Source organism: Falco cherrug, chromosome 16 (genome assembly GCF_023634085.1).
Source record: "Falco cherrug isolate bFalChe1 chromosome 16, bFalChe1.pri, whole genome shotgun sequence".
Taxonomy (NCBI): Eukaryota; Metazoa; Chordata; class Aves; order Falconiformes; family Falconidae; genus Falco; species Falco cherrug.
The window spans coordinates 4,172,171-4,198,493 of NC_073712.1; the positions used below are offsets into that span (position 1 = coordinate 4,172,171).

At 57.8% G+C, this 26,323-nt stretch overlaps 1 protein-coding gene across 2 annotated transcripts; it reads left to right on the plus strand.

Moving 5' to 3' along the window:
• Positions 1-1,737: 1,737 nt before the first annotated feature.
• On the plus strand, positions 1,738-21,988 carry TBC1D22B (TBC1 domain family member 22B). Of its 2 annotated transcripts, none has more exons than XM_055728344.1 (13): positions 1,738-1,979; positions 6,884-6,940; positions 7,884-8,197; positions 9,066-9,245; positions 9,745-9,815; positions 10,302-10,430; positions 11,033-11,098; positions 12,024-12,138; positions 18,980-19,086; positions 19,619-19,694; positions 20,003-20,130; positions 20,317-20,468; positions 20,940-21,077. In XM_055728344.1, the coding sequence occupies exons 1-12, from the start codon at positions 1,924-1,926 to the stop codon at positions 20,425-20,427; spliced, it is 1,410 nt and encodes a 469-aa protein (XP_055584319.1). In that variant the 5' UTR covers positions 1,738-1,923; the 3' UTR covers positions 20,428-20,468; positions 20,940-21,077. The 2 variants fall into 2 exon arrangements, with proteins under 2 accessions (XP_055584319.1, XP_055584318.1); XM_055728343.1 differs by having other exon boundaries at positions 1,740-1,979; positions 20,373-20,468; positions 20,940-21,988.
• The last annotated feature ends 4,335 nt before the right edge of the window (positions 21,989-26,323 follow it).

A 26,323-nucleotide genomic window follows, 5' to 3' on the forward strand; every position in this document is an offset into this window, starting at 1 on the left:
ACCCTGGATGGACCAGCAACTTTCTGGAAACTTTGCTAGTCCAACACAGTACCTCCTGACCAGGAGGGCTGTGATCTCCCTGCAGCTGGCTACCTCAAAAATACTCTATTTTTCCCAGCTCTTAAGTTTCCTTTCTCCGCTTCAGCTTCAGGGTGGGAAAAGGAACTGATTCTTCTCTCTCGGCTTTCGTTCTCGTTCAGAATTGAAAGCTGTCAGAGATCCTGGGCTCACTGCCAGAGGTACTAGGTGCGCTACCACGGTCCTGGGCTCGCTCTGCCCCCCAAAATATCTCCCTGTACTTGGAGAGCAGCTGCTGGAGAGGGAAGGAGCAGTAACAGGTTGTGTCAAGACAAAGCACCCAGGTGCCAGGCCAGGCCCTGCCGTGAGGCACCAGTGTCGGGCCTGTGCCGCCCTCTGCCGTCAGCCCTGTCCTCCCAAACCTGCCTGGTTTGACAGAAACGTGCCTGCTTTTTATTTTTTCTTCCTTTTTTTTGGAGTGCTCCCAACCCTCCCGCCTCCAGAAAGGCTCTCCAAGCCTCTCCTCAAGTGCTTGGCAGAAGCCATGATCCCGCCAAGCCGGGACCTGACCCTGAGGGGATGGCGAGAGCCGCATGTCCACCCTGGCCGGGAGGCTGAGCTGGGGGTGATAATTATCCCTTTTCCGATGACCCCAATGCCTGAGACACCCCGAGGGACACTTGGCTCCCTCCTGCCATTGCCCTGCCCTTTGCAAACAGGGGAAACTGAGGCGCCGAACTGACTCGTGGGGCACAGCCCTGCCGGCGGCCTGACTCTGAGAGGCGGCTGCTAATTCACCGAGGCCATCGCACATTACCCCCAGGAGCAGGAGGTCACCATGTCCCCACAGCGCGGGGACGCTGGTGACAGCAGGCCCTGTCCCTCTGTGCCCATTCCCGCCGCCATCGAGGCCCTGTCACTGCTGGCCACCCCTGCGATGGTGTTTCTTCTCAGGGCATGAGAGGAATGGCAGTGCTCTGAGGGCTGGCAGGGTCCCACGTCACCAGGGAAGTTTGTGGTTTTTTGATATTTGTGAAGTTTTTCCTCAGTTTATTCCCGTGGTGACCACCTGCGCCTCACGGTATGCCCCATAACGGCAGCTTCTCCCTCACCCCGGGTGTCGTTATGAGGGGACACCTGGCACCAGGGCTCGGCTGGGAGCTGGAAATGGCCCCAAATGGCTTTACATTCTTGAGGGGACCATGACAGCCATGGGTGCCAGCAGAGCCACCCCGGGGTGCCACGGGGACCCCGCTGGGCCCCGTCACCAGCCAGTGTGTCCCTCCCGCCCCGCGCACGACTCCGTCCACCAGCTCCCCCCCGCGGCCCTGTGGGTGGTTTAACCCCCTTCCCCCCCCGCCCTCTCCCGATGGTTTCACCCAGGTACTTGCTGGGCGTGTCTCCCCCCCGCAGCGTGAATGGTCTCTCCCCTTCCCCAGGGCGGTGTTTAACTCCACCCGCCCTCCCCAATTCAGGGCTCCCCCGGCCCATCCCCCGGCCCACGCAGGCACCGCCGCCTTCGCGCCCCACTCCACGCCCCACGGTGCTAGTGGTTTGCTCCGCCCGGGGCGCGACGGTTAATCCCCTCCTCCCCCCTCAGATGGTCTCTCCCGCCTCACACAGCCCCGCCTCGAGCCCCGCAAACCCCGCCTCCTCATACGTCACTCCCTCCTCCCGCTCACGATTGGCCGAACCGCAATGCCTTGCCCGAAGCGGCCAATGGCGGCGTTCTCCGTGCCCGGAGCCAAGATGGCGCCGCCGGGGGTTGCGGGCGGGCGGCGGTGAGGCGGCCTGCGGGGGGGCCGCCGCCTTCCTCCGCGTTCCGCCGCTGCGCCGCGGGGCCGGCCGGCCGGTGGGCTCGCTCGCTCGCTGGCTGGCCGGCCGGGCCCACCCCTCCCCTCCACCATGGCGGCCGAGAGCGGCAGGCAGTTCTGGAAGCGGAGTGCCAAGCTGCCGGGCAGGTGAGCGCGGGCCTGGCCCGGCCGGTACCGGCCCCCCACCGTCCCGCTCCCCGGGGAGGGGGTGCAAGGGCCGCAGCCCCCCCTCCTCAGCTGGGGGCCTTTGGCAGGGGAGCTGGAGCAGCTCCTCTGCCTTGGGAAGGGGTTGTCAGGGGCACCCCCCCCCCAACGGGGCTAGGGGGCGCGGGGTTCCCCCCCGCAAAGGTTGGGGGGTGCTAGGGGTGTGCAGGAGAGCTGGCTGGGGCTCCTGGGGTTCCCCCCTGCAAGGCTCGGGGGGTGCCAGTCGTGTCTGTCTCGGCTGTGGGGCAGGAGAGCTGGCTGGGGGCTGGGGTTCCCCCTGCAAGGGTAGGTGGGTGCCAGGGGTATCTACCCTGGCTGGGGGTCCTGGGGTTCCCCCCTGCAAGGGTGGGGGGGTGCCGGGGGTATCTACCCTGGCTGGGGGTCCTGGGGTTCCCCCCTGCAAGGGTGGGGGGGTGCCGGGGGTATCTACCCTGGCTGGGGGTCCTGGGGTTCCCCCCTGCAAGGGTGGGGGGGTGCCGGGGGTATCTACCCTGGCTGGGGGTCCTGGGGTTCCCCCCTGCAAGGGTGGGGGGGTGCCAGGGGTATCTACCCTGGCTGTGGGGCAGGAGAGCTGGCTGGGGGGTCCTGGGGTTCCCCCCTGCAATAGGGCAGATGCCAGAGGCACCCTGCAGGGGAATCTTGCAGGAGGAAAGCCCCCTGTGTAAGGGACAGGGGTAGTGTCAGGGTTGCCCCCTCACCTATAGGGCAGGGCAAGGCTGTGTGGGGGCTGCGGGGACCCCCTGTGTGCATCCTCTGCCCCGTGGGAAGCAGGGTGGAGGGGATCAGGACCTTGCAGACTCCCCTGGGAGCCAGGGTTGTACCGTCCTCCTTTCCAGAGATACTGAAGAAACCTCATCCCTTCCCAAAGCCCTTAGAGGTGTCACCTTGGGTGGCAGCAGCTCTGTCCCAAATAGGTGCCCCTGCCAGCGCACGTGCCCCCCCATTATCCTTTTCTGTGCTGGGTGTCACCCCTGTTCCACATCTGCTCGGATCAAGGGTCTGTGGGGGCTCTCTGTGTGCACCTCCCCTGCTTTGGTTCCTCTGGCTGGCATGTCCTGGTTCCTGCTGAGGCACTCACACTCACCCAGGGATGGAAGAAGCAAGTGAAATGTCTGAATCGAGCGGGGTTTAGGAAGAAGAGGCTGGTGGTGATGAAGGAGGTGCTCTCTACTTCTCCCATGGGGAGAGGGCACCCACCTCTCTGCGACGAAGGCTTTCACAAGTGCTGTTCCCGTTTGGTGTGCCTCACGTTTGTCTCATTTGCCTTATCTGAACCCTGCCCTTCCCCTCCTGGTGCGTGGACGAAGTCTGAAATGCTTAGTTGGCTTTAAATCCTGCTAGGCCAGTTAAATCTCTTTCTAATGTGCTTTCACTCGGTTCTTTGTTGCCGCGCTGGCTCCCTCAGGTTGGTGGGACAATCCAGGTCTGTGGCAAGCAAAGGGAAAGCAGTGAGCACTATGGGTTCCTCGCCTTCTGCTCAGGGGGGAAGAAAGTGCTCTGCTCGCCCTGGGTCATTTTGTCTCCTGCTTGCTCCCATCCCTTACCCGGTGGTCACAGCCACGCTTCCAGCTGGTGGGCTTAAGACAGCATCTCTCTCCTCTGCAGCGGGTGACTTGGAGCTTTGGCTTGGAAAACTCAAACCAGGTGAACCGGTCTGGGAGGCAGCCAGTCCTGCCTAGACAATACACTCCAACGTCAAGTTTTTGGCAAAGTTCTCCCCTGCTCCTAGCTGGCTGCTTGGCAAATATCTTGCTGTCCAGGAGCCTTGTTACGACCTTTAAATACCCTGCGTGCTGGTCCTTTCCAGGGACGGTTACTGACAGGTCTTTGGCAGCACATCCACGAAAGGTGGAGGTGGGACGTGCTGCATCCATGGTCGCTAGATCCCTTTCTTCTTTTTTTGCCTGACCTTTGAGAGATCTTCCCGTACAGATTCTTGGCTCCCTCCTTTCTTTGCCCTGACAAGCTGGCAGAGGGAGGCTTTGTAAAGATTTGGAGACTGTTAGCTTCCTTTTCTGTGACGCTTTGTGCATTTGGTCGCTTAGTTGTATTAGCTTTTAGTTGGTGCTTTTGCCCTGTAGATTTAAGGTGGCACAACGAGTAAATGTTTCGTGTTTCCAATACTATTCTGTGGTTTTTGCATTGCGAATTCTCAACCCAGTAATTTTCTGGGGATGCGTTGGCCGCTTGGTCTAGTATGGTATCCTGTGCGATGGGTTGTTTATTTCCTGCTCTTCAGGGAGGTGGGCAGCCAGGCTCCAGGGGAAGGTAATTTAAATGCTGTTTTAAAAGGAAAGAAACAGAATCTGCTAGGAGTAAATACGTTCTGTGTGGCACTGAGGTTTCACGGATGTGCTTTCTGCTGCAGTGTCAATAACACACCCCCTGCAATGATCTCCTCAGGAGCAGCGTAACGCAGATACTGCAGCCGTTGTCCCAGGCACTGAACATAGGAGTAACAAGAAATGCCTGTCCCAAAGAGCTTAAACTGGGACAGGACAGGCAACTCATCCAGTCAGTTTGGGAGCACAGCATCAGCTTAGTTCTCGGCTCCTGACGCGGTGGTGTGTTTGCTGAGAGGCAGTGCCTGCCCTGAGCTTTCTGTCCCAGTAAAAGTCAGGCAAAGACAGCTTCAGATGGGGAGTTAAGCTTGGAGACAGCAGATTCATCTAGCTAAGCTGCATCAGTGCGTGTGAGTAAGTGCAGTTACTGAACATCACTTGGTGGTATCGCTCCCCTGCCTCGGTTTTCTCAGTGGGATGTGCTAATGCAGCTTCGTGGGGAGCCGTAGGATCTGCTGGGAGTCAGCTGCAGGGACGTGAGCTGGAGGAGCGGGATCACACATCGAGGTTACCACAGACACTACGGCACAAACCTGTCATCTGCAGTTGTGCATATGCTCGTGGATCTTAGAAGTCACCTGTTGCGCTCCTCCTGCCCAGCCTGTTGCACCCTCTGCATGGGTAGATAGGGCAGAGAGTCGGTGAAGATGGGACAGACCTGGGGAGAAGAACCTGCTTCACGCAGCAGACCTTCAAGCTCGCCGATGCAGGATGGTGGTATTCAGCCCTGCCTCTGTAGCCTGCTGGAAAGGAGACTGTCATCTGCATCTGTTTGTGTGGGAGCACAGGCTGATGGGCTGTGCAATTAGATCAGCTCAGGATGCTTTCTTTGGAGCGAGGAGCCTGGGTTCAAATTCTTTAAAAAATGCTGCTTGGGTGGTGGGACCTTCTGCCCTTGTATCAGCCATTAGCCAGTGAAGACCTCGGCCGATTGCTTCAGAGCCCCAGGAAAGGGTTTCCTCACCCGGAGCTGGCTGCCACATCCCCTCCTCTGTGTCTAACACACATCGTCCCTTTGGCTGGTAAAGTTCAGGCCTTTGCATGTGGGTCCCTGTGCAGAGAGGAGCAGCGCTGCGACTGCCGTCACGAGACGGTGCGAGCCCGGTGCTGGCTATCGGAGAGGCTCTGCCGGCTCCTGTGAGGAGCTGCCATGAGTCATTGGGAAGCAGCGATGATCTGGAGGGGTTGTTTTTCTTACTCCTGATAATCTGCTTGCTATGCCCACCCACGGGGGTGCCTCTGCTTAATAGCTGTCCTGACTCCTAGATGCTAATTAGTCAGCAAACTCTTTCCTAGGCTTGATCGCTGGTGGGTAAACACAGTGAGCCTTTTCAGCGCTTCCAGCCACGAGGGACGGCTGCTGCTGCGGCGAGCCCACCCCTCGCCAGGCTTCACCACCAGGATCTCTCTGTGCTGTAGTTGTTTCCAGCCTCTGCCCTGGATCTCTGCGTCTCTCCCCTGCCAGCTGGGCCTGTTGCTGCCACCTCCCCAGCATCAACTGGTTCCCAGCGCGCTTCCCAGCTGCATCAGGCTGCCATTCCCCTCCTACACGGCTGGGCTCTGCTCGTTTTACTGCTGGGCACCATCTGCAGCTCCTGGAAACCAAGCCAGCTCTGTTGACCCAAGGGGAGCCTGTTCCTTGTGTGACAGCTCTGAATGGGCCCTTGTCTCCGCCGTGGGATGCGGGACTGTGCCGCGTACCAGGGGATGGGGAGGACTTGCTTTCTGGCGATGGTTTTTCAGGGTGGGGTACCTGTGAATGGTTACCCAAGCGGAGATGATAACTCAGGATCCCTGTCTTGCATCCAGAGCCTGTAAAACTAGTGATGAGCACTCATCTAGTAGCTCCTCTCTGAGGTAATGCTTCCCATGTAGTGCCTGCAGCCCTTGGGCTCCCTGTCCCACTCCTGAAACATGGTGACTCATGTCAGGCCACATAGGAAGTAGTTAATTAAACTGGGATTTGGACTTGAGTCAAACTGTGTACCCTACCAGATGCTGCTTCGCCGTGGCATTTGCCACGAGCCTGAGAGCCAGCGTGGGGTTCAAACCCTCAAGTGTGCTGCAGAGGAGCCCCAGTGTCACAGGCTGGAGTCCCCCCGTGTCCCTCAGGGCTCAGAAGGGTGAATTCCCAAACCTGGAAATCCCCTTGGTGGAGAAGAGAATGAACATCAGTGTATGAGGCAGGGGGACTGAGACATGTGGTCGCTTGGAGTAAATCGGTGGTACAGAAAAGAGTGGATCTCAAATCCCAGCTCAGGCTGGAGAGAGCCTAAGAGTTTAAACAAGGCTTCTTTTTGCTTTGCAAAGCGCAAATCTTCAACTGAATGTGGCACTTTGGCTCTAAGGCTTTGAAGACAGAAGGTTATTGAAGTTGCGTTTGGTTTGGATTTAGCTCCTGACAGCAGGCAAGAGGCGTGACCCCAGTCTAGGCTGAGGGGATTATTCGTGGGTGCTCTGTGGCCTTTTGCATCGTCGTCTTTCTTTTCTTTCCCCTTCCTGCAGCATTCAACCTGTCTATGGAGCACAACATCCTCCGCTGGATCCCCGGCTCACCAAAAAGTAAGTGTTTATCTCCTGGAGACGCAGGCCGCGAGGCTTTGCAGGTTTTTGGCTCGGTCCTGCACTGGGTGGAGATCTCCAGCATCCCTCCCCACTGTGATATTCCAGCAGAGGAGGACAGCAGTGGGGTGCAGCGCTGGCTGGAGCTCTGCGAAAGCTGGCAGGGAAAGCGTATCTGCTGGTGCCCTTTGTGGCCCGAAATCCAGATCGGCCCAGCCACATCAAAGGAGACGGGCACGTTTTTTAGCAGTGACGCCTGAGCCTTCTGCTGCCCTTCAGGGACAGAGGAATTTAAGGAAGGGTCGGTGACCTGCCTGGCAGCTGCGAGGCTGGAGAACCGCAGCACCCTTCCCGGCAGGAAAAAGCAGAGCTGCTCTGAACTGCCTCCTTGTCCCTGTCTCGTGCTGTGTGGCCGTGAAGGCTTTCCCCCTTTTCTGTGACGCTTCAGGTGGTGGACTTTGACTCCTGTAGCTTAAGGGAAAGTGCAAAGGCTCCTCCTGTGCCTGAAAAAAAGAACCGGGCTGATCGGTCTGAGAGCGATCACTGCTGTACCAGGAGTGCCCACGAGCCCGGAGCAGCTCTGTCTACCCTCTGACATGCCTCTCCCCAGGTTGCAGGACTGTTTGGGTGTTGATTTACCTGTTTTCTGTAGGGTAAGGGGAGGTGGAGCCGGAGAAATGGTACATCTCTCCCCCTTTGCCCTTCTGAACCGGGAGGCCTGGCGCCTCTCCAGCTGTCTGTGGCCTCCATGCCCGGCCATCTCACCAGCTCAGGCTCTGCCTCCTGGCAGCCCAGAGAGGCGTAACATATTCCTTGGGTTTGGGAGGAGGAACAGGGAAATTGGAAAAAGGGACTGGCTGATTGGAGTGAGGACATAGGGAAGGAAAGAAAATGGACCCGTCTAACAGCATAACTCCGCCACTGTTTTTTCTCTGGCTTCCAGCTTCATCAAGGACCGCTCCAAGGCCAACGCACTGCCTATGAAAAGCAAGAAGGCCTCCAGCTTTCATGAGTTTGCGCGCAATACCAGTGATGCCTGGGACATCGGTGATGATGAAGATGAGGACTTCTCTTCCTCCTCTTCTTCTCTGCAAACTCTGAACTCTAAAGTGGCCAAGGCCACGGCAGCCCAGGTTCTGGAGAACCACAGCAAGCTGCGGGCAAAACCTGAGAGAACCCAGTCTGCTCTCAGCGACATGCCCACCAACTGCAAGGTCATCAAGTCCAGCAGCGAGGCCCAGCTCTCCAGGACGTCTGGTAAGAGCTGTCTTCAGGAGCAGCCTCTTGCTCCGCTGCTCTCCTTGTTGACCGCTGAACTCAGCCGCTTGCTGCTACTCACATGTTATGGGCGAGCAGCTATGGCACAGCCCGTAAGCTCAACAGGGGCTTTCACCTCCTTGTAGTATGCTGTACTCCAAGGAGCCATTTTTGGAGGGTTGGCCTTAACGCTTCACTGTCCTCTGCTGCTCAATATACTGCATACAGGCACGTCTGTCCCAGAGGATCCCGTGTTCTGGGTGCTAACAGATTTTGGACATCTGTTAAGCTCTTGCTCAGGGTTGCTCACTGTCTGCGTCCTTGGTGGCCCAGTGTGCTGCTCTTAGTGAAGGTCTGGACAAGGTCCTGTTGGCCCCAGGTGGGTGCAGCTTGGGCAGGGAATTGGGCAGCGTCATTCCCTGCTCACTGTGCCTTGTCGCAGGCTGTGGAAGTAACCCAGCTGGTCCCTGCTGCCAGCGGGTGGCATTGGCAGCTCAGCGCCTCCTCGCTGTGCTCGCAGTTGGCTTGATCACTATTTAGATCAGTGGCGAGCAGAGCAGATCTGAAGGTCAGTTCTGGGATTCCCACAGCTCTTCCTGCCTCATCTCCTGTGTCCTTCTGCCCATGGCCTCCCATGTGAAGAGGGGAGTCTGGATGCAGGAGGAAGGAAGGAGAAATGATGGAAGAGCCGCAGCAGGTGCTGTGAAGCAGCTGATCCATCAGAGTGGGCCAGTGATGCTCTGTTTGCTGGGGAGGAGAGGGGTGAAATCTGCGGTGGCAGGTCTCTTGACAGCAGCCAGAGGAGCGGGGTAGGGTTGGAGAGGTGCGGTGGTCTTCCCCACCTAACTGCAGCATCTGCTCCTTGCAGAGGAGGCCTGTGTGCGGACCCCCCTCCAGAAGCAGCAGTCCCTTCCCCTTCGACCTGTCATTCCGCTTGTCGCCCGAATCTCTGACCAAAATGCTTCGGGTGCTCCCCCCATGACAGTGAGGGAGAAAACCCGCCTGGAGAAGTTTCGGCAGCTCCTTTCCAGCCACAACACAGACCTGGGTGAGTGTGACAAAACGGGGGTGCCTGCGGGTGGGAAGGGGAAGGCAGAGGGGCCTGCTGCCTGCTTCAGGTTGTAAACGGGTCTGCTCCAGGGTGGAAAAAATTACTACCTGCAGTGGCGCCAAGTGAGACGGTTGCACAAACCGCTCTGTCGGCAGACGGTAACGTCCTCCACCAGCTCCCTGTTTGTTCCCAGCCTTTCTGCATCTCGCAGATGATGGTTGTCATCACTGGGGGCTGCTGGGCTCTGGATGAGAACTGAGGTTGCAGCACACTGGAGCCCCTGCAGCCACCAGTTCTGTGCCCAGGCTGAGCTGAAATCATCTCTACTCCCCTTGCCGCAGCCCCGCATCCCCAGTTATCGCTAATGTGGAGCTTTCCTGGAGGCTCAGTGTCTCCAGAGCCTGCAGGAGCAGACTGGGCTTTCCTCTCCTTCTAGGTGTAGTGGTGCCTGGACGTGCCTAGGATCTAATCCATTGCCACCACTGTCCGTTTGCAGATGAGCTGAGGAAATGCAGCTGGCCTGGCGTGCCCAGGGAGGTCCGGCCTGTGACGTGGCGTCTCCTCTCAGTGAGTACTCGGAGCTGTGACGCAGGAATCGGGGGGGAATGTGCCGAGCCAGGGACGTGCAGCTCTTAGACCTTCATGTTAGCCCGTAACCACGTTTGCTCTCGTTGTACCTGTGCCTAGCCTATGGGTGAGCTGTAGCGGTGGGTTTTTTGTTCTTTGGTTTTTTTTTTTTTTTTTGGGGGGGGGGGTTGGGGTTTTTTTTGATCAGGAAATGTAATTGGAACATCTTTGAGCACAAAGCCCATCCTGGTGCTGGGAACGTGTGGTTCACTCTGTTTTGGGAAACCGGGTCCCCTGAAGTTGGGTCGCTCCAAGATTAGTAAAGGCATCAGGGGCTGGGAAAGCCAAATCCCGGGAAAGCTCTTTCCCCAGCTCCTGTGTCTCTGTGCCTGATGTTTCTGGGTGCACAGCCGACCGGCAGGATTTCAGAGGATGGTTTGTGGTGAGGGAAGAGGGTCTGCCTTGATGTGGGTTTTCCTGCTACAGGGTTATCTCCCCGCAAACATGGAGCGGCGAAAGCTGACTTTGCAACGCAAGCGGGAGGAGTACTTTGGTTTCATCCAGCAGTATTACGATTCCCGGAATGAGGAGCACCATCAAGACACCTACCGACAGGTACAAGCCCTCTGCTTGTCGCCTGGATTCCTCCCTCGGTTACATCCCTTTCCTCCCTCGGTTACATCCCTTTCCTCCCTCGGTTACATCCCTTTCCTCCCTCGGTTACATCCCTTTCCTCCCTCGGTTACATCCCTTTCCTCCCTCGGTTACATCCCTTTCCTCCCTCGGTTACATCCCTTTCCTCCCTCGGTTACATCCCTTTCCTCCCTCGGTTACATCCCTTTCCTCCCTCTTGCTGCTACTTGTCCCTGCAGCTGGGGTCATGCTGGGGCTTCCTCTAGCTGTAACTAGTAGGAGTCTCCTTGGGGACAGGGTACCACGTTTCTGTCCATCTTCTTATGGGTATTAGTTGAAGTCTTCTCTAAATTAATGTCATAACTAGATTTCAGACCCCAAATCTTTCCCAGCTCTGGCCACCTGCCCACACCTGAGCAGAAGAGACTGGAGATGAAACTGTAGATGATTTTCTCGGTGCAGCTGTCATCTGTAGCCCTTGCTTGAGGAGACACTGAGGGGTGGATTCTTCTCTGGTAGCCTGTGATGAGTTATTGTGGCCCCGGAAAGCATGGCTGGTGTATATAACCCACCTTCTCTTCTAGATCCACATTGACATTCCAAGGACCAACCCGCTCATCCCCCTCTTCCAGCAGCCACTCGTCCAGGAGGTAAGGGGGAGCGAAGCTCCTGCCCCACATTTGCCGTGGGGTGTGTGGGGGGGTTAGATCTCACTGCCTAGACATCCCTAGCTTTGCAGGGAAACTTCCCTGGCTGGCAGCTCCAGATGCAAATACCTGCTGAAACTGTCTGGTCTTGTCCCACGTTTCTGAAAGACATCAGATTTGGAGCTCAGGGGTTAGGAGATCAGCTCTTTCGTGGCGAGATGTAGCCAATGGTTGATAAAAGACCTGAAGTTTTTTGTTTGTGTGGGTTTTTTTTTTTTGTTTGGTTTTTTTTGAGACAAATTCAAGGCATCTGAACCAGAACAGAAGATCAGTTCTGTGTTGCTACGAAATCTCCTTTGTGCAAAGCAGTATGTGAGAAACCCAGGCAGGGATGGGTTTGAGAGGTGGCCAGGAGGCGTGGGCATCTGTCCTCTTTGGAAATAAGCTCAGCATGTGTATGTGATATGTCAGAGCGTTGTGTCCTGGCACTGGGACAGTCTGGAAATAACACATCGATTGCAGGGGGGAGGCTGCTCTGTGGGGAGCTATCCCAATCTGTGATGTGAGTACCCTGCTGATAACAGCCTTGGCTTCCCAGGTGATCGGCCAGGCGTGCTGCTTTGCTGATGGGCAGCCCTGGCCTGGGGGTGGAAGGGGTCTCAAACCACCCGCATCTTGAAAAGTTGGGTCTGTGTTTCTTTGATGAGGAGCCTGGGCTGCCTCGTTCTGTGAAATCTGGCCTGTCTGTGGGATCTGTGGATCGTACGGAGTCTCTCCGAGGACCTGTACGCTTCATATCTTACTCGTATTGCTGCAGAAAAGCCTGTCAGCGCATGATCTCTGCTCCCTGAGCTTAGCAGTTACACTTTTCTGCCTTTCCTTTGTGCACGGCTAACGCAGGTACCTGCTTTCCCTCATTCTTCCCTAGATCTTTGAAAGAATCCTGTTTATCTGGGCCATTCGACACCCGGCCAGCGGCTACGTACAGGGAATCAATGACCTGGTCACTCCGTTCTTTGTTGTGTTCCTCTCGGAGTATGTTGGTAAGTGACATTTGCCGCTCGAAGCACGGTGCTGCCTCTTGACCACGGTGTTTGAAATGGCGTGAAGTGCTGGCAGCAGCAAAGCTTGCCTTGCTGGAGGGGCGATGTGTTCTTCCTTCAGTGCCTGTGCCAGGCTCGAGGTGCGTCTTGACCTCTTCTTGTGTCTTTGCTGCCTGGTTGAATTGACTTCAGTTTCCTCATCTTGCTGAGCTCTGCAGAAGCTGAAGCGCGAAGGGTGGATTTCCATTGGAATGCGTTTCACATCCTTACAGCTTGGAGGAAAGTGGGGTCTTTTGGGTGCTGAGGGAGTTCAGGCAAAGCCCTGATACGCAGCTGGGGAGGGGAGGCTCTCTCAAAGCTTGAGCTTGGAGCTAGTCCTTGCTCTAGGAAGAATGAATGAAGTACAAAGAGACCCTGCTGAGAATGTAAAATAAAACTATTGAAATAAAAATTCCTGTCCCGTGCTGCTAGTACAGGCGTGTTTCTCAAGCTGAGGGTTTGAGAAGGCAAATTGACTTCTCCCTGCTGCTTTTGCCTTTCTTGTCAGGCAGTTGCTTTTAGCTGGAGCTCAAGGCATTTCCACCCGTAGCAGATTTATTCTTTCTCCAGCTCTAGCTGTGGTTTGGGGTTGACGTTAACGCTGGGATGCCGTAATCCCTATGCCTAAAGGCTCTTAACTTTCACTGTAAACAGAAGGACAAAGGAATTTATAAGACGCTACTAGCGACAGAAATCCTGTTGAACAAATATTTTTAAGGTCTGATCCAAAGCTTATTGATGCCACTGGAAGCCTTCCACTATCCAGCTAAGGCTTCCTCTTCTGAGGACGTTACAGAGAAATAAGCCATCTCGCTTTCTACCGTAGCCGCCTGTGTGGTCAGGATTGATCCCTGGGAAGTGCTGTTGCTCCTCACAGCCTGAAGGAGAAGGCACAAGATGTGGCTCTGCTGCCAGCTGGAGTGAATTCCCTTTCCTGGAAGGTCAAGAGCCTGTTGAGTCGGGTCTGAGTAGGTTCCCTTTGAGTGGTTTTTCCTGTGCCTTATCTCCTGAGTAGCACTGGTGGCACTTCGTCTTGGTGCAGGCTGGTTGCTCAGGATTAATTCACTGGGTTGGAAGCACTGCTGTGCACAGGGAGTTACCTGTGCCAGAAGGGAGCTGGCGTGAAGCATCAGAGCTGCCTGTGGGTACCTGGTGTGACTTCTTGCAGTCCTGTACCGTCTTGGTGTTGGGGCTCAGCGCTCTCTGCATGTGGCTGCAGAGGCTGTGCTGCATTGTGCCTGTCCACCTGCTGTTGGTCGTGCTTCTCGCCACCTTCCAGGGCAGTTTTCACCCCACACTGATGCTTCCTCTCCTCCGAATGCCGCCTCCCTGTTTCCAGCTAGCTCTGAAACTTGTGTTGGATGAAAAAAACCCTCCGTGTGAGACACGTTGAGTTGAATTTGGCCAAGCGACATCGTGCGTCCCCTTCTGTCCCCAGAGCCTGGGATTCAAAGCCAGCCTTTAGGTCACGGGCTGGCTCGGTGGCCACCTGCTCCCTGGTCTGTAGCCTTCAGAAGTTCAGGATAAGATCACTAATTGCCTGGAATGTAGGTGGGAAAGGACTAGCTGCGCTCGGTGTGACGTAACCCCTTGTGCAACAGGACTGCGGTCGCTGGTTTGAGCGTTGCCTGTTCTCTACAGCTGCCTTTGCTGACAGGGCCCTGGAGAATGGTGCTGGGCAGGGCAGGTCTGGAGGTTCTCCGTGTTGGATCACCAATTCCCAGGATCCCGGGATTAGCCAAATCTGTGCTGCTCCCCAGCCCGTGCAGCAGGAGAGCTAAAAGAAGCCTTGCACAGTGCGGTAACCCTTGCGCAGCACGTGCCAAGGGGCAACTTGCCGTTCGGTGGCAATTCTCTTGCTCAGAGGAAATCCTGCTGCTGTTTCCCCAGCTGTATCCCCTTGGGAAGGGGGATGATCTGTATGGCTCGGGCAGCCCCTGCGCACGGAGCCGCTGAGGGCCGGCATACCTGTGTGTCAGCTGAGGGTATTTCCACGTTCCACGGTGTGCGTACAACCGGCCTGGAAAAGTTTCCCTTGCCTTTCCTTGAAAGCCAGCTCTGGGAAGTTGGCACCAGCACTGGCTCCATCCTCAAACCTCTTGCGCTTGCTGCCCCTGCTCTCCTTTCAGAGCGGGTGGTTTGTTGACGACAGGATGCTAGAAGGACCCGCTGTGCTGCCAGCTGGCTCCTGCGCTCGCCGCCTTCCCGGGGACGGTTGTGTCGGAGCTTTCGGAGGGCTGTCTCCCGCAGCGGCTGACTCAGCAGGACCCTGCAGCTCTCCAGGGGCTGCGGTGTGGTTCAGAGCTCACGGGGGGAGGCGGGGGGGTTCACAGGCTGTTGGCTTTGGTTAGGTGTTCAGCGCAAGGCCAGGCTGACGCCCTGGTCTCCTACTGCTCAGCCTAGTGGCTTCTTATAAAGCAGTCGCGCCGCCGGTAACAGGGTGATCCCCAGCTCCCAGTTCACTGTAGGCCTCTAACCCATCATCCCATGCTTTGGGCAGGCATTGCATTTGCAGACGACAAATCAATTTTTCCTGCAAATCCAGTTAAAACCTCTCCTTGGTGCTCTTCAGCTGATTAATGTGTCTGGCCGATAGCATCTCCGCTATACATCAGCTACTAGACCAAGGTCTAAAACATCCCTCAGAGGGCTTGTCTGGCTTCCACCAAGGGCTAGAACGTGTCCATGGGGACACCTTTGGGCAGGGGGATGGTTTGTAGCTTATCGAGCACATTCTGTAGCTTTTCAGGCACGTTCGAGGAACAATTTGGCAGCTTCCTTTTGTTGGAGTTGACACGAGCAACAAACCAACAGTCAGCATTAACCCAGCAAACTCCCAAGCCCTTGTGCACGGAGGGAGTAAACACAGCTTGCTTGGGGGAATAGTTAGAGCCGTTCGGCTGGCCGTGCTGCTGTGTCTTTGACTTGATGCCTTTCCGTCCTCACCACAGAAGCTGTGGGGAGGAGGGGTGTACGCCCCTCCGGGTCCTGAAGGAGGTAATGGGACCAGTGAGTGAAAAACGTTTGCAGGAAGCGGTTTCTTCTGCCTGCCCTGGGATGCTTTGGCAACTGGATGACCCCTGCCTCTCCCTAGCCTGACTGAAAGGGTCCTGCTGCTGATGTTTCCCTCTTTCTGGGCAACGCCTGGAGTCCAGCGTCTGTGCCCCTTTGACCAACTTCAGAAAATACCAGCTAGGCTGAAGCAGCAGGGAGAAGCAGCTCTTCCCCAGAGCTCCCAGTCCCCGCTTCTGAGCCTCCCCTGCCTCCTCCTCCAGTGCCAGCTGGACAAGTTGCTTTTTCTGTGCACCCAGTCTGGATGCAAAATTCGTGCTCCTTCCAGGTGCTGGGCAGACTGCTGTGAGCCCTTGGCAGACGGGGTAGCAAAAACTGCTGCGTTTCCCCCTTTCCCCCAGCGCGGCAAGCTGGCTCACCTTCTGTGATGCTCTACCTGCCTCCTGCGCGAAGACGGCTGCCTTCAGCTACTTGGCAGCAAGCACGGGCGCTTTGGGCCCCTGCCACTGCCAGATCCGTAGCTGGAGCGATTCCTCCTCCCGTCTGCTCGGTGGCTTCTGCCCCAGATTGCTGAGCAGCGCTTGTTTTCAGCTGGTGCTGCCATGAGGAAGAGCTCGAGGGAGGTGCTGAGGCTGCAGGGGCAGCTGAGCCTGCTGTTGCTGCCCTCGGGGTAGGACGGGCGCAGGCTGCCAGCGCTGCTGGGGCGGTGAGGATGGAGAGAGGCAGTCTGGCGTGCGAGGAACCGGGGCAGGGATGGCACCTTGGCACCTGCCGGGGAAACCATATGCCCCTTTTTCCAGAGAGGACCCAGCAAGCACAGGGATGCTGAGCTGTTGGTCCTGCCAAAACTGCCTCCCAGCTCGGGTCCGCAGCCTGTCCTGCTGCAGAGTCACTCCCAGCTTTCAGGGCTTGCGTCTGCGTTTCAAATGGCAGTGACAGACCTCAGAAAGGAGCTCAGCATCCCCAGGTAGTGTCCGGGCCGGCCCCTGCACCCTCTCCCAGCGCTCTGTGCCCATCTCGGTGTATGACACCGCCTCCATCCCCCGTTCAAAGCCTTGTATGAGGGGTTGTCCCGGCTTGGGGACCTGTTTGGCATTTCACTGAGTCTGCGGAGGGGAGCAGTGCCATGGGAAGTATTGATCTTGCTCACTCCTAGCTGGCTTTGTTAGAATATATGTATATATAAATACTAATCGTGGTTAAATTAAGACTCTGTTTCCATCTGAGCAGACGTGGAGCTTGGGTGAAGGGACAGGGAGCCTCGTAGTCACACCGCAGCCAGCCCAGCCCAGGCTGCCACATCAGCCTTGTTCTGAACTCGTTTTGCCCTGGACGTGTCGCTCGCTGCACGTGGGGCAGACTCGCCCCTGACTCTGCAGAGCTGCGAGCCGAGACCGGGCTGCGCTGTTCTCCGCGTGCCTCGTCCTGCGCTGAGCCCCGGCTGCCAGAATACGGGGAGCCCTCGGAGCTCCCCTGTGGGAAGCCGGGGGGGGGAGGCTGGAGCCCTGGCTCCTCGGCTCTGCTCCAACCTGTGCCCCGCCTGGCATTTGAGGCAGGGGTTCAAGTGGGACTGTGATGTCCCTCTCCTCTGCCCACCCTGAGCCCTGTCGAAATGTCGCTCGCAGGAACTTTGCTCTCCCCGAGCCCCAGCTGCCCTTGGGCACCCTGTGACGCCGCCAGCAGTGTCCCGACTGCTGTCACCGTGCCGCTGGCTGCCTTTCAGTCCCCGTCAGAGCCATATGTTGAGTATCTCCCTCCTTTCCATGTGGCCTCTTTAATGATGCTGCCGAGCAGATGTTTATGCTGAGCCACGCACTCCAGAGACCTGGGTGTTTTTTTTCCAAAGCTTCTTGCAACGTGTGCATCGGCTCATGCTGGGGATCTCCTGCCACTCTTCTGCTTTGACATTGGCGTGCTGGCAGTTGCTCCTCTTGTCCCCATGCCAGCGCAAGCAGTGGGGTGTTCCCCGTCACCCGGGCAGGTCACCACGTCCCCTTCTCCATCACTGCCCTCATGCCTGGAGCTCCGTGGGGGAGGCCTTCTGCACGTGGCCCCGTCCTGTTCCTTTGCCTGCCTGTCCTCCTGTCTCTGGGGGGGGGAATTATGTGGGGAAAATGGGTATTAAACAGATTTTGCCTGCCTGTCTCGTTACCCGGAACGTTTGCGAGTGGCTGCAGCGAAGCCAGCAGAAGTGTGCTAGTTTGGGATGATGACCTGCAGCTGGAAAACAGCTTTGCTGCCCTTTCTGCAGTACAAGGTTGCCAACTTAATGCAGGGTTAAACCCTTGCTTGTCCCTAAAGCTCCTGGTGGCAGTTTGCCGTGGGTCTGAGCTCTGCCCTGGAGGAGGAGCAGAGGTGAGAGCAGCGTCAGCCACTGGCTCTGACCTTCCCATCCTGCAGCCCATCTGTTGGTGCCAGCGTTCACAACGCTGCCAGCCTGCGACAGCTGCCCTGCGGCGTGTCTGAGCCAGGAGGGTGGCCCGGCTCCATCCCCAAGCCCCATCTTCCTCTCTTGCTCTTTTCCAAAGAAGATCAAAGACACTTGTTAGGATTTCCAAGCCTCTGGGTTTGGAAAGGGGCCAGTTCAGCCCTGGCATCTGTTGATCTGATCTAGTGGCACGACCGCAGCAGGACGGGTGCTCTCCTCCTGAGGAGGAAAGGGAGGGAGCTGGCAGGTCAGGGGGACCAGATCTGTGTCTCCTGCCTGTCCTCCCAACCTTCCACTGCCTTCCCGTGCCTGTTGCCCTCTGCAGCCTCCGGGTTAAGGTGAGCCTGGCCCAGAGCCGGTGATCTCTGCTCCAAGCTCAGCTAGCATCGCTGCTGTCCCACCCTTGAGGCACTTGATCTCTCCCTTGCCCTTCCTGGGGGTGGTTCGTAAGCCCATGTAAAAGCAAGGGCAGCCTTTTGCACTCTGTGAGTACCCTTTGGGGACAGAGCTGCCACTAACCCTTGTCCTGGCAGGCCCTCAGGTCACTGGGTTTGAAAAACAAGCTTGCACAGATCTCAGCAACGGGGCTGCTTCTGCCGGCTGGAGCTCTCCGGTCGGCTGGGCTCGAGGAGGAGGAGGAGGAGGAGGACGAGCAGCTCTCTGAAGCTGAGCACTCTCCCTGCTCTCAGGCTCTGCGCTGGATTTAACTCGGAGCCTTTTTGCTTTCCAGGAAGATGTTCACGTGCTTTTGCGTCCTTGCAACTGTGCCCGAGAGTCCTGCTCTCCTGTAGAGGTTTCTGAGGCTTTGGCAGTTCTTCTTCGTGGGTTCTCAGAGCTGGCAGCCACTTTTTGGGCACCTCTGTTGGGCTGCAGTCCTGGGATGATGCTGAATCTGACTGCGAGGGGGAACCGAGCTCCCTTGTGCTGCCCCAGGCCAAGGGCAGCGTTTCCTTCCCTGGTTTCTGGCTGCAGCCAGGGATTCGCTTCTCCCCGTGGTGCTGCCAGCAGGCAGAGACCTGCCGTCACCCACGGGGGGATGCGCTCCAGCTAGAGGGGTCCCACGTGCTGGGAGCTTGGTGCACGCACAGCCCTCGTCCCAGAGGGACCACAACAGCGGCAGCGCTGTGGGATCCCTCCCACGGGGAGCTGGGCTGGGTTCAGGTCACCGGCGCTGAGATTTTGGGGGTCCTTTAACCCCCTGGGTTAGTTATCCTGCGTCAGTAGGTCAGCGCGTGGGTGCTGTGCGCCAGGCAGGTCGCTCACGTCGCGCAGGGAGCCTTGTAGTTATTCTTGCCCTGCCTTGGCTTGATGAAGCCCCTCAGTGTCCCCCATCCTCCTAATGCTCTTCTCTGTGTTTTGCAGAGGAGGACGTGGAGAACTTTGACGTGACGAACCTGTCACAGGATGTGTTGCGGAGTATCGAAGCCGATAGCTTCTGGTGCATGAGCAAGCTGCTAGACGGGATACAGGTGAGCCTCTGGGGCCAGGGAGGTTTTTCTCCCCTTGCTGGGGTAGCAGTGCAGGCATCTCTCTGTGTCTATTACACATATAAAGCGCCTATCACCATATTGATAAACATTCTTTGGAACCACTCTTGGCGGCAGAGGTAAGAACAGGAGGCAGTCTGTTAGTACCTCAGCACTCCTGTTTCCAACCGATTTAAAAAAAACAAAAAAAAGCCACAAGACTTTGCTGCCAGCTTGCCTGCCTGGTGTTTAATACTGCCGCCCCACCAGGGTTGATGTCCCAGCATCAGGGAGATTTTGCTGGTTTACTGAGGTAAATCTGTGGGTAAAATCCTGGAGGAATAAGATGCTGCGGCTGGTGGGTGGGTGCTGCCCTGACTAGGGATTTCATGGCAGGCAGATGATCCTGGTGCTCAGGAGCCATGTCTCCTTGGCTCATGGTGATCTTGGCTCCCTGTGGAGCTGGGAATCTGATTTTGGTCATTTCTAGCTGTTGTGAGAGCTGCTGCTTCTGACTCCTGGCCTCTCCCTGCAGGATAATTACACCTTTGCACAGCCAGGGATCCAGAAGAAGGTCAAAGCCCTGGAGGAGCTGGTCAGCCGGATCGATGGTAGGTGACAGGGGGATCTGAGGAGGTTGGAGTCACACCAGCAGGAGGCCACCTTTGCAAGCAGTGTGCTCAGGGCAGGGGTAGACCCTTGGCTACAAGACGTAAGGAAGCAGGGCAGGGTAGGGTCAGCAGAAACCTCCTGGGGATGGGCTTTGGCTGGCCCGGTGGCCCGGGGTGGCAGGTGGAGGTGTTTGGGAGAGCAAGGTCTCAGCCTGAACGTGCATGAACGCGTGTGTTGAGGGCAGTGCCGTGCGCGGGAGCTGGGGCACCGTGGTCCCCAGGTGTGTAAGTGAAATGTGCTGTTTCAGAGCAGGTACATAACCACTTTAGGAAGTACGAGGTGGAATACCTGCAGTTTGCCTTTCGCTGGATGAACAATCTGCTGATGAGGGAGCTGCCTCTTCGCTGCACCATCCGCCTCTGGGACACCTACCAGGTACGCAGGCTCCCGCTGCCTTCCCTGCCTGGCTGGTGACGGGGGGGCCGGTTCCCTGCACCTGGGGGACGGGGGTCTTGCGGCAGCGCTGCGCAGCTGGGGGGATGAGGGAAGCAGAGCAGTGTGGCCCTGGGACATTCGCAGCCGGTTGGGTGATGGGTGGCCCAGCAGGACATCTGTGTCCAGGGAAGACGTGCTCCAGCTGAGCTGCAGGAGCTGACCCGGCGTTTTGCTGTCCGCAGTCGGAGCCGGAAGGATTCTCCCATTTCCACCTGTACGTCTGCGCCGCCTTCTTGATCAAGTGGCGGAAGGAGATCCTAGATGAGGAAGACTTCCAGGTAAGACCCTGCAGTTGGGGGTAATTCCCTGGGGGGTAGAGGGGAGGGAATTGCTCTGGCTGGGAGCTCAGCATGGACACGTCTCAAGGCTGGCTCCGACATCATCCAGCCCCGGGGGCTTTGTCTAAAATTAACGGCTGAGCCTCAGCGCTCAGGACAGAGCGCTGCTGGAGGTCCGGACATCACATCCCACCTCTTCCCCGGGCTCTGCCCACGGTAAATCCCTTGTGTTTGCCTTCTGCTGTCTGGCTGTACCGCTGGGGTGGCAGCAGCCTTTATCTCAAGCGGTTTGGAGGCATCTGAGGCGCTTCACTGATGCAGCTCCAGACGCGAGCACATCTCAGCGCTGCCTCGGAGCCTTTCAGACCTGCGAGTGTGGGGGGCAAGAGTTAGTGCCGCTGCCTCCGAGCCTGCTCCGGAGCTGGGCTCTGCCTTCAGCCTCCCCAGCCATCGCGCCTTCCCCTCTTTCAGGGCCTCCTGATGTTGTTACAAAACCTGCCCACGATACACTGGGGTAACGAAGAAATCGGGCTCCTGCTGGCCGAAGCCTACAGACTCAAATACATGTTTGCGGATGCCCCCAATCATTACCGCCGATAGGTGCCGGGACTCGACTCCCTCCTCTCCCCCGTGCCCACCCCCTCGTCCTGGCCCGATCTGATCACTGTGGCATTTTTGTCGTCCCAAGTCCTCGGACACTCCGGCCGGGAGCTGCTCCTCGCTGTACAAAGCTCACATCGACTCTTGTCTTAACTTTTAACGTGTGCCTGTCTGCCACTCCATGCGCCTGGATGTGCCACTCCACTGACCGTCAGTATTTCACGCTGTGCCGGTGGCTCGAGCCAGGGAGAGAGGCTCGAAGGGGCTGGGGGAGGACGGGGGAGGGGGGGGCAGCTTTACAGATGAACTGAGCCGAGGATGAAGCCCTCCTGTCCTCTCCACCCCCGGCCCTGGGCTTGTCCGGCTGGGACCACCTTGGCTTCGCTGCCTCGTGTTAACCTGCCACCGCGCGCACTGCTCCGGCTGCTCCGGCTGACACCGCTCGCTCCAACTCCCAGAGGAAAATGCCTTATCAGAGACCCGCCTGGCCGGAGACGCCTCCCCCCGAGGGCAGCAGGGCAAGAAGTTTCTCTCAGGGGCCGGCTTCGCTCCAGGGGGCCGGAGACCCCAAGCACTTTGTGGGGTCGCGAGGGAGCCCCTCATGCCTGCCCTCTCTCCTCTTCCCCATCCTCCTCGCCTCCCTCTCCCCCAGGGCAGCGGGGTGGGCACGGCGGCGGGGGGGGACACAACCACTCCTTTGAGGGGACTTTTGGTGACTGATGTGCCGTCGGTACAGCCCCCTCCAGCACGGGGGGAGGCGCGGGGGGCCGGTAGGGGAGCAGCATCTCCTGAAACCCCCTTGCGAAGCCCCCGTTCCTCCGAGGCGTTCTGTGTATATTGTGTTCTTGTGTATATGGGTCAAAGATGTACAATATACGTCTTCTGTTTGTAGCAGATAATGATTTTATATTTATAACGTGCACCCCTTGTTCTCCCCATCCTCTCCTCGCCTGGGAAGGATGCCTGGGTACGGCCTCTGGGGCTTTGGACCCCTCCAGAGGTGGGGGGGGGCACTTTGAGCCGCAGGTAATTTCTGCCCTAACGTGTTTTTTTGCAGTGTTGGGTCTGCCGGGAAGAGGTGGGATAGAAACGTGTATCCCAAGGCTTCCCCTGCAAGGGGGATTTGGGCATTTAGAGGAGAGGGGAGCGCCCAGCGGGAATCAGGGTATCCGGGCTCGGCGGCTCCGAGCGGGGCGAGGGCAGAGCCCTACCAGTGCTGCTGGTGGGACCCTCCAGGGAGGAACGATCCGGGACCCGGCGCTGGCTGCCCCCAGCGCTCCCTGGCCCTGCCGGGGCTTCTCCCTGGGGGAGGTGGCAGGGGCTGGGCTGCCCTCACCGCCGGCTGCTGCGAGATCAAACCAGCGGGGAAGGTTTTATTCCCGTGGGGAGGGAATAGACAACCGGCCGCGTGTGCCAAGGGCTGGGTGCAGGGGACCGATCCGGGCCAGCCCGGGTTTCTCCCGTGGGACCACCTGGGCTATCTCGGTGGGGTGCGGAGGCTCCCGGTCCCTCCGCTTTCCACTGCTGTTCTCGGTGGGAAAAGGCAGCGGGCCACGAGCCGGGACCAAGCATGTGAAAGGCAGAGCCTTGTTGCCAATAAAACTCCGAACAGTGTCTCAAGAAATGGCTTTCCTAACCTGGCGTTGTTTTTCTCAGGCATTTGGACTTTTTCCTTTATTTTTGTGCGTGCCTTTTGTTGTTTTCTCCGAGAGACAGACCTGGTTGCTCGTGATTAATTTAAAAAAAAAAAAAAAAAAAAAAAGGAAACCCAACAAAATCCAAAGCCAACAACCGAACCTTGTGGTCTGGCAAGGGTTTGCGGTGGGGGTGGGGGCGGCGAGTCCTTGCTTGGCCTCCTGAGGGGCTTCAGGCAAGCCCCCCACCCCTGCGTGTGCCTCAGTTTCCCCACCTGAAACACGAGGGGGGTGGGGGGTGGGTGTTCTCCTCTTGGTGTCTTGCTGGGGGGACTCGGTGGTGTCCGAGTTTGCTGTTGCCCAGAGGAACAAACCTCCCTCTGCTGCTGCGGACAAACCTTTAACCTCCCCCCCCCCCAGTCGCTTTCCATCCCCTATTAATTACTTTACAAAGTTCAACCGAGTGGAACAAATATAATTACTTCTGGGTGAGTCTAATTACCTGTGTTTGCTGCCCAGGCTTTGTCGCCGTTGATTGCGCGGGGCTGGCTCTCCAGCTCCGGCCCCTGGGTCCCACTGGGGCCACACAAGCCCTGTCCCCACGCAGGGTTTGGGGACACCTCGGCTGTGTCCCCAGCACGCAGCTGGCCCCGCACGCCCCGCTTCGGGTTGGATTGGGGAGCATTTAGTCCGGGGCGGGGGGAGTCCATCACCGTTGTTTCGGGGCTCAACGCTGGCAAGAGCTGCTCCGGGTGTTGGACTGTCTTCCCTGCCCGGGCCGGATCCTGCTGCAGGCTCAGCACCTTTTTCAGAATGTGCCCCCTGTTGTCCTTTGGAAACGGAGGCTGTCACACCCTGGGGTGACCGTACCCCCGATCCTGCGAGGTGCTGAGCACCCCTGTCCCAGGGCAACCCAGGATGAGACCCCAACCCACCTGAGCGGGATTCCTCCTCCCAGCCTGGAAGCAGCGGCGCGGCCCTGGGTCCCTGCGGCTGGTGGCACTGGAGGGTGGCATCAGCAGCGGCACAGCACCACCTCCAGCCCCGGGGACCAGGCACCCACCAGCAGCCGGGGTTTCATCCTGTCTAGGATGGAGCAAAAGAGGCAGGAGCCCACAACAGGGACTTTATTAACTGCAGGGCTCATTAGTTCTCCTTTAATTATCACCGTTAACGCAGCACCACGGGCTCAGCACCGCAGCTGCGTGTGATCCAGCGATGGAAATACAACTGCCACGGTCGTGGGCTGCAGCTGAGCAGAACCAGCATCGCTGGGCCTGGCGGGGAGGGAGCGGGTCCCCGGGGCCACCCACTGCTGCAGTGACAAGGTCCAGGTCGGTGCCCGTGTCCTGGTTTGTCCCTACCAGCGGGGACCTTCCCAGCTCACCTGTGTCCCAGCGTGGTGCAGCCCCTCTCCTGTCACCCGGATTCCAGCCCAGTCTCATGAAATAAAACACTTCCAAGTGTCAATGGGAGCAAATTCTCCGGTCCCGGGGGTGGCGGCAGCGACTTTTCTCCACAGGGAAGCCGGGATGTTCCAGGGCTGTGGGCACCACCAACCCCAGAGTCAATTTTTGGTGGTTTTTCCTCTCCCAAATGCAATTTTTTATGGAATCCCCAGGGGAAATGACATTACGTACCTGGCTGTCTGTGGCAATAAAAGGTGACGCTATCCGCCAGCGTGTTTCTGTTGGGTGCCACCAGGGTTTTAGTGGAGCGTGGAAGCCTGAGGGGACGGAGGGAGTTGGGGACAGGGATGGGATGGGGACGGAGGGAGCTGGGGAGAGGGATGGGGATGGAGCAAGATGGGGAGAGGGTGGGGATGGGGATAGAGGGAGCTGGGGAGAGGAATGGGCATCAGGATGGGGATGGAGGGAGCTGGGAACAGGGATGGGGATGAGGCCAGTGATGGGGACGCTGGGGACAGAGAGGGGCTGCAGACTGAGCTAGGGACAAGGCAGGACCCTCACCCGGGGCAGCGTGGGACCCCCGGCTCCAGGGGCTGCTGCTTGCGGACACATCCTGCAACGCACAGCGCAGCGAGCCAGGGCTGTTCTGGGAGGCTGCAGCAGGAGAGGATCAATCCTCAGCACGGTGGCACTGTTCGGTTTTGTCACCGGCCATCACCACCTGCCCCTAAGGAGCTGCCCCCACGCCGCTCCTTCCCTCCCCTCGCTTCTCCTCACACAGAAAAGCCGGAGGCCAAACCCGCGCACAGCACCCGCTGCAACCCGCCCTGTCCTCACCAAAGGGGACTTGGACCCCCACCCCCCGGGGTCTGGCTGCGTCACACGCGGAGCAGAAAGCTGCCCCCCTTTTCTCCTGGAGCACGTTCGCATGGCATAGGTACGCTCTGTCTATATAGAAAATGCTGATTACACTTACAATGGTAATGAGGGTGCAGAGAGCTGTCCCCTGGACGTACCTGTGGCTGTGGGGGTGTAAGTCAGTACTTACAATCGGAAAATCACATCCTCTGTGGCTGAGGAAGCAGCACTTGCCCTAAGGAGACCCCTCCCACAAATAAATGCACGTGTGAGCACCCACCTGTGGGTGCCCAGGGCTGGCCGTGGCCCCTGCACCCCCTGCAGCGGCTGGAGGGGCACCGAGCATCCTGCGCTTGCATTTCGGTCTCCTCTTGATGCTTTCTGAAGGGCATGTCCACCAGCAAGACCCTCCTCTGGGTCTGGGACACGACTGGTTCTTGGCCGTTACCTGCCATTGCCGTGCCCAGCACCTTGGCAAACACCCAAAATTCAGTAAATTAGGAATGGCTGCAGAAATCCCACAAAATTCCCTTTCCCTTGATCAAAATCTGCTGGCCTTCAGCATCGCCTCGACGCCGGATAAAGAGCCGTGTCCTTACCCAGCAGAGTGCCACGCCAGGGGATCTTGCCTTCACTGATCCTGTTCCTTCTATTTTGTGACTGAAAAGAAGCAAAAAGAGAAACGAAGAAGCTCTTGCCAACCCCAAGCAACACGCATCACATAATAAAAGGGAAATTAAACTTCTCTGCCAGGAAGTTTTGCTTGCAATGCTGCAAATTAACTACTGGTGTCCGACAACGATGCCATCGGCGGTGGAAATGCTGTTGCACCAGCTCCGGTGGGATGGTGGATCTCAGCAGCTCCTGAGGATGCTGCTGCCAGGGCCGGATCCAGGCAGGACAAACCCAGCTTTGCAAACAGGCAGACTTGCCTTGCCTTCAACTTAAAGGCAGAAGCATCCAAAAGGAAAAACTTATTAAAGGCAGAAGCATCTGAAAGGAAAAACCTGTTAGGAGGAAAACAGGAATTTAATTACTCAGTATTCCGGTATCAGTTGGAGATGAGGGTCAGGGACTACGACAGCGCAGCGGCTGCTGGAGATGGGAGATTATTGGAAAACGGGGCTTTTCGTGGCTCAGGCTGACAATTGCCTGAGCACAGGAGGCAGAGGAGCAAGAGCCAGGATGAGGCCTCAAGGCAGGTGACCGCATCAGTCTCCTGCCAAATTTGTGGTGCTGGGGCTGACAATGGGATGCGGGGAAGGGAAAAGCATCCCCTGGCTGCCGCCGGGTTTTGCATCACGGCAGTGGACCTGCACCTCTGGCCCCAGAAGGGCTTCGTGCTCGCGGTGGA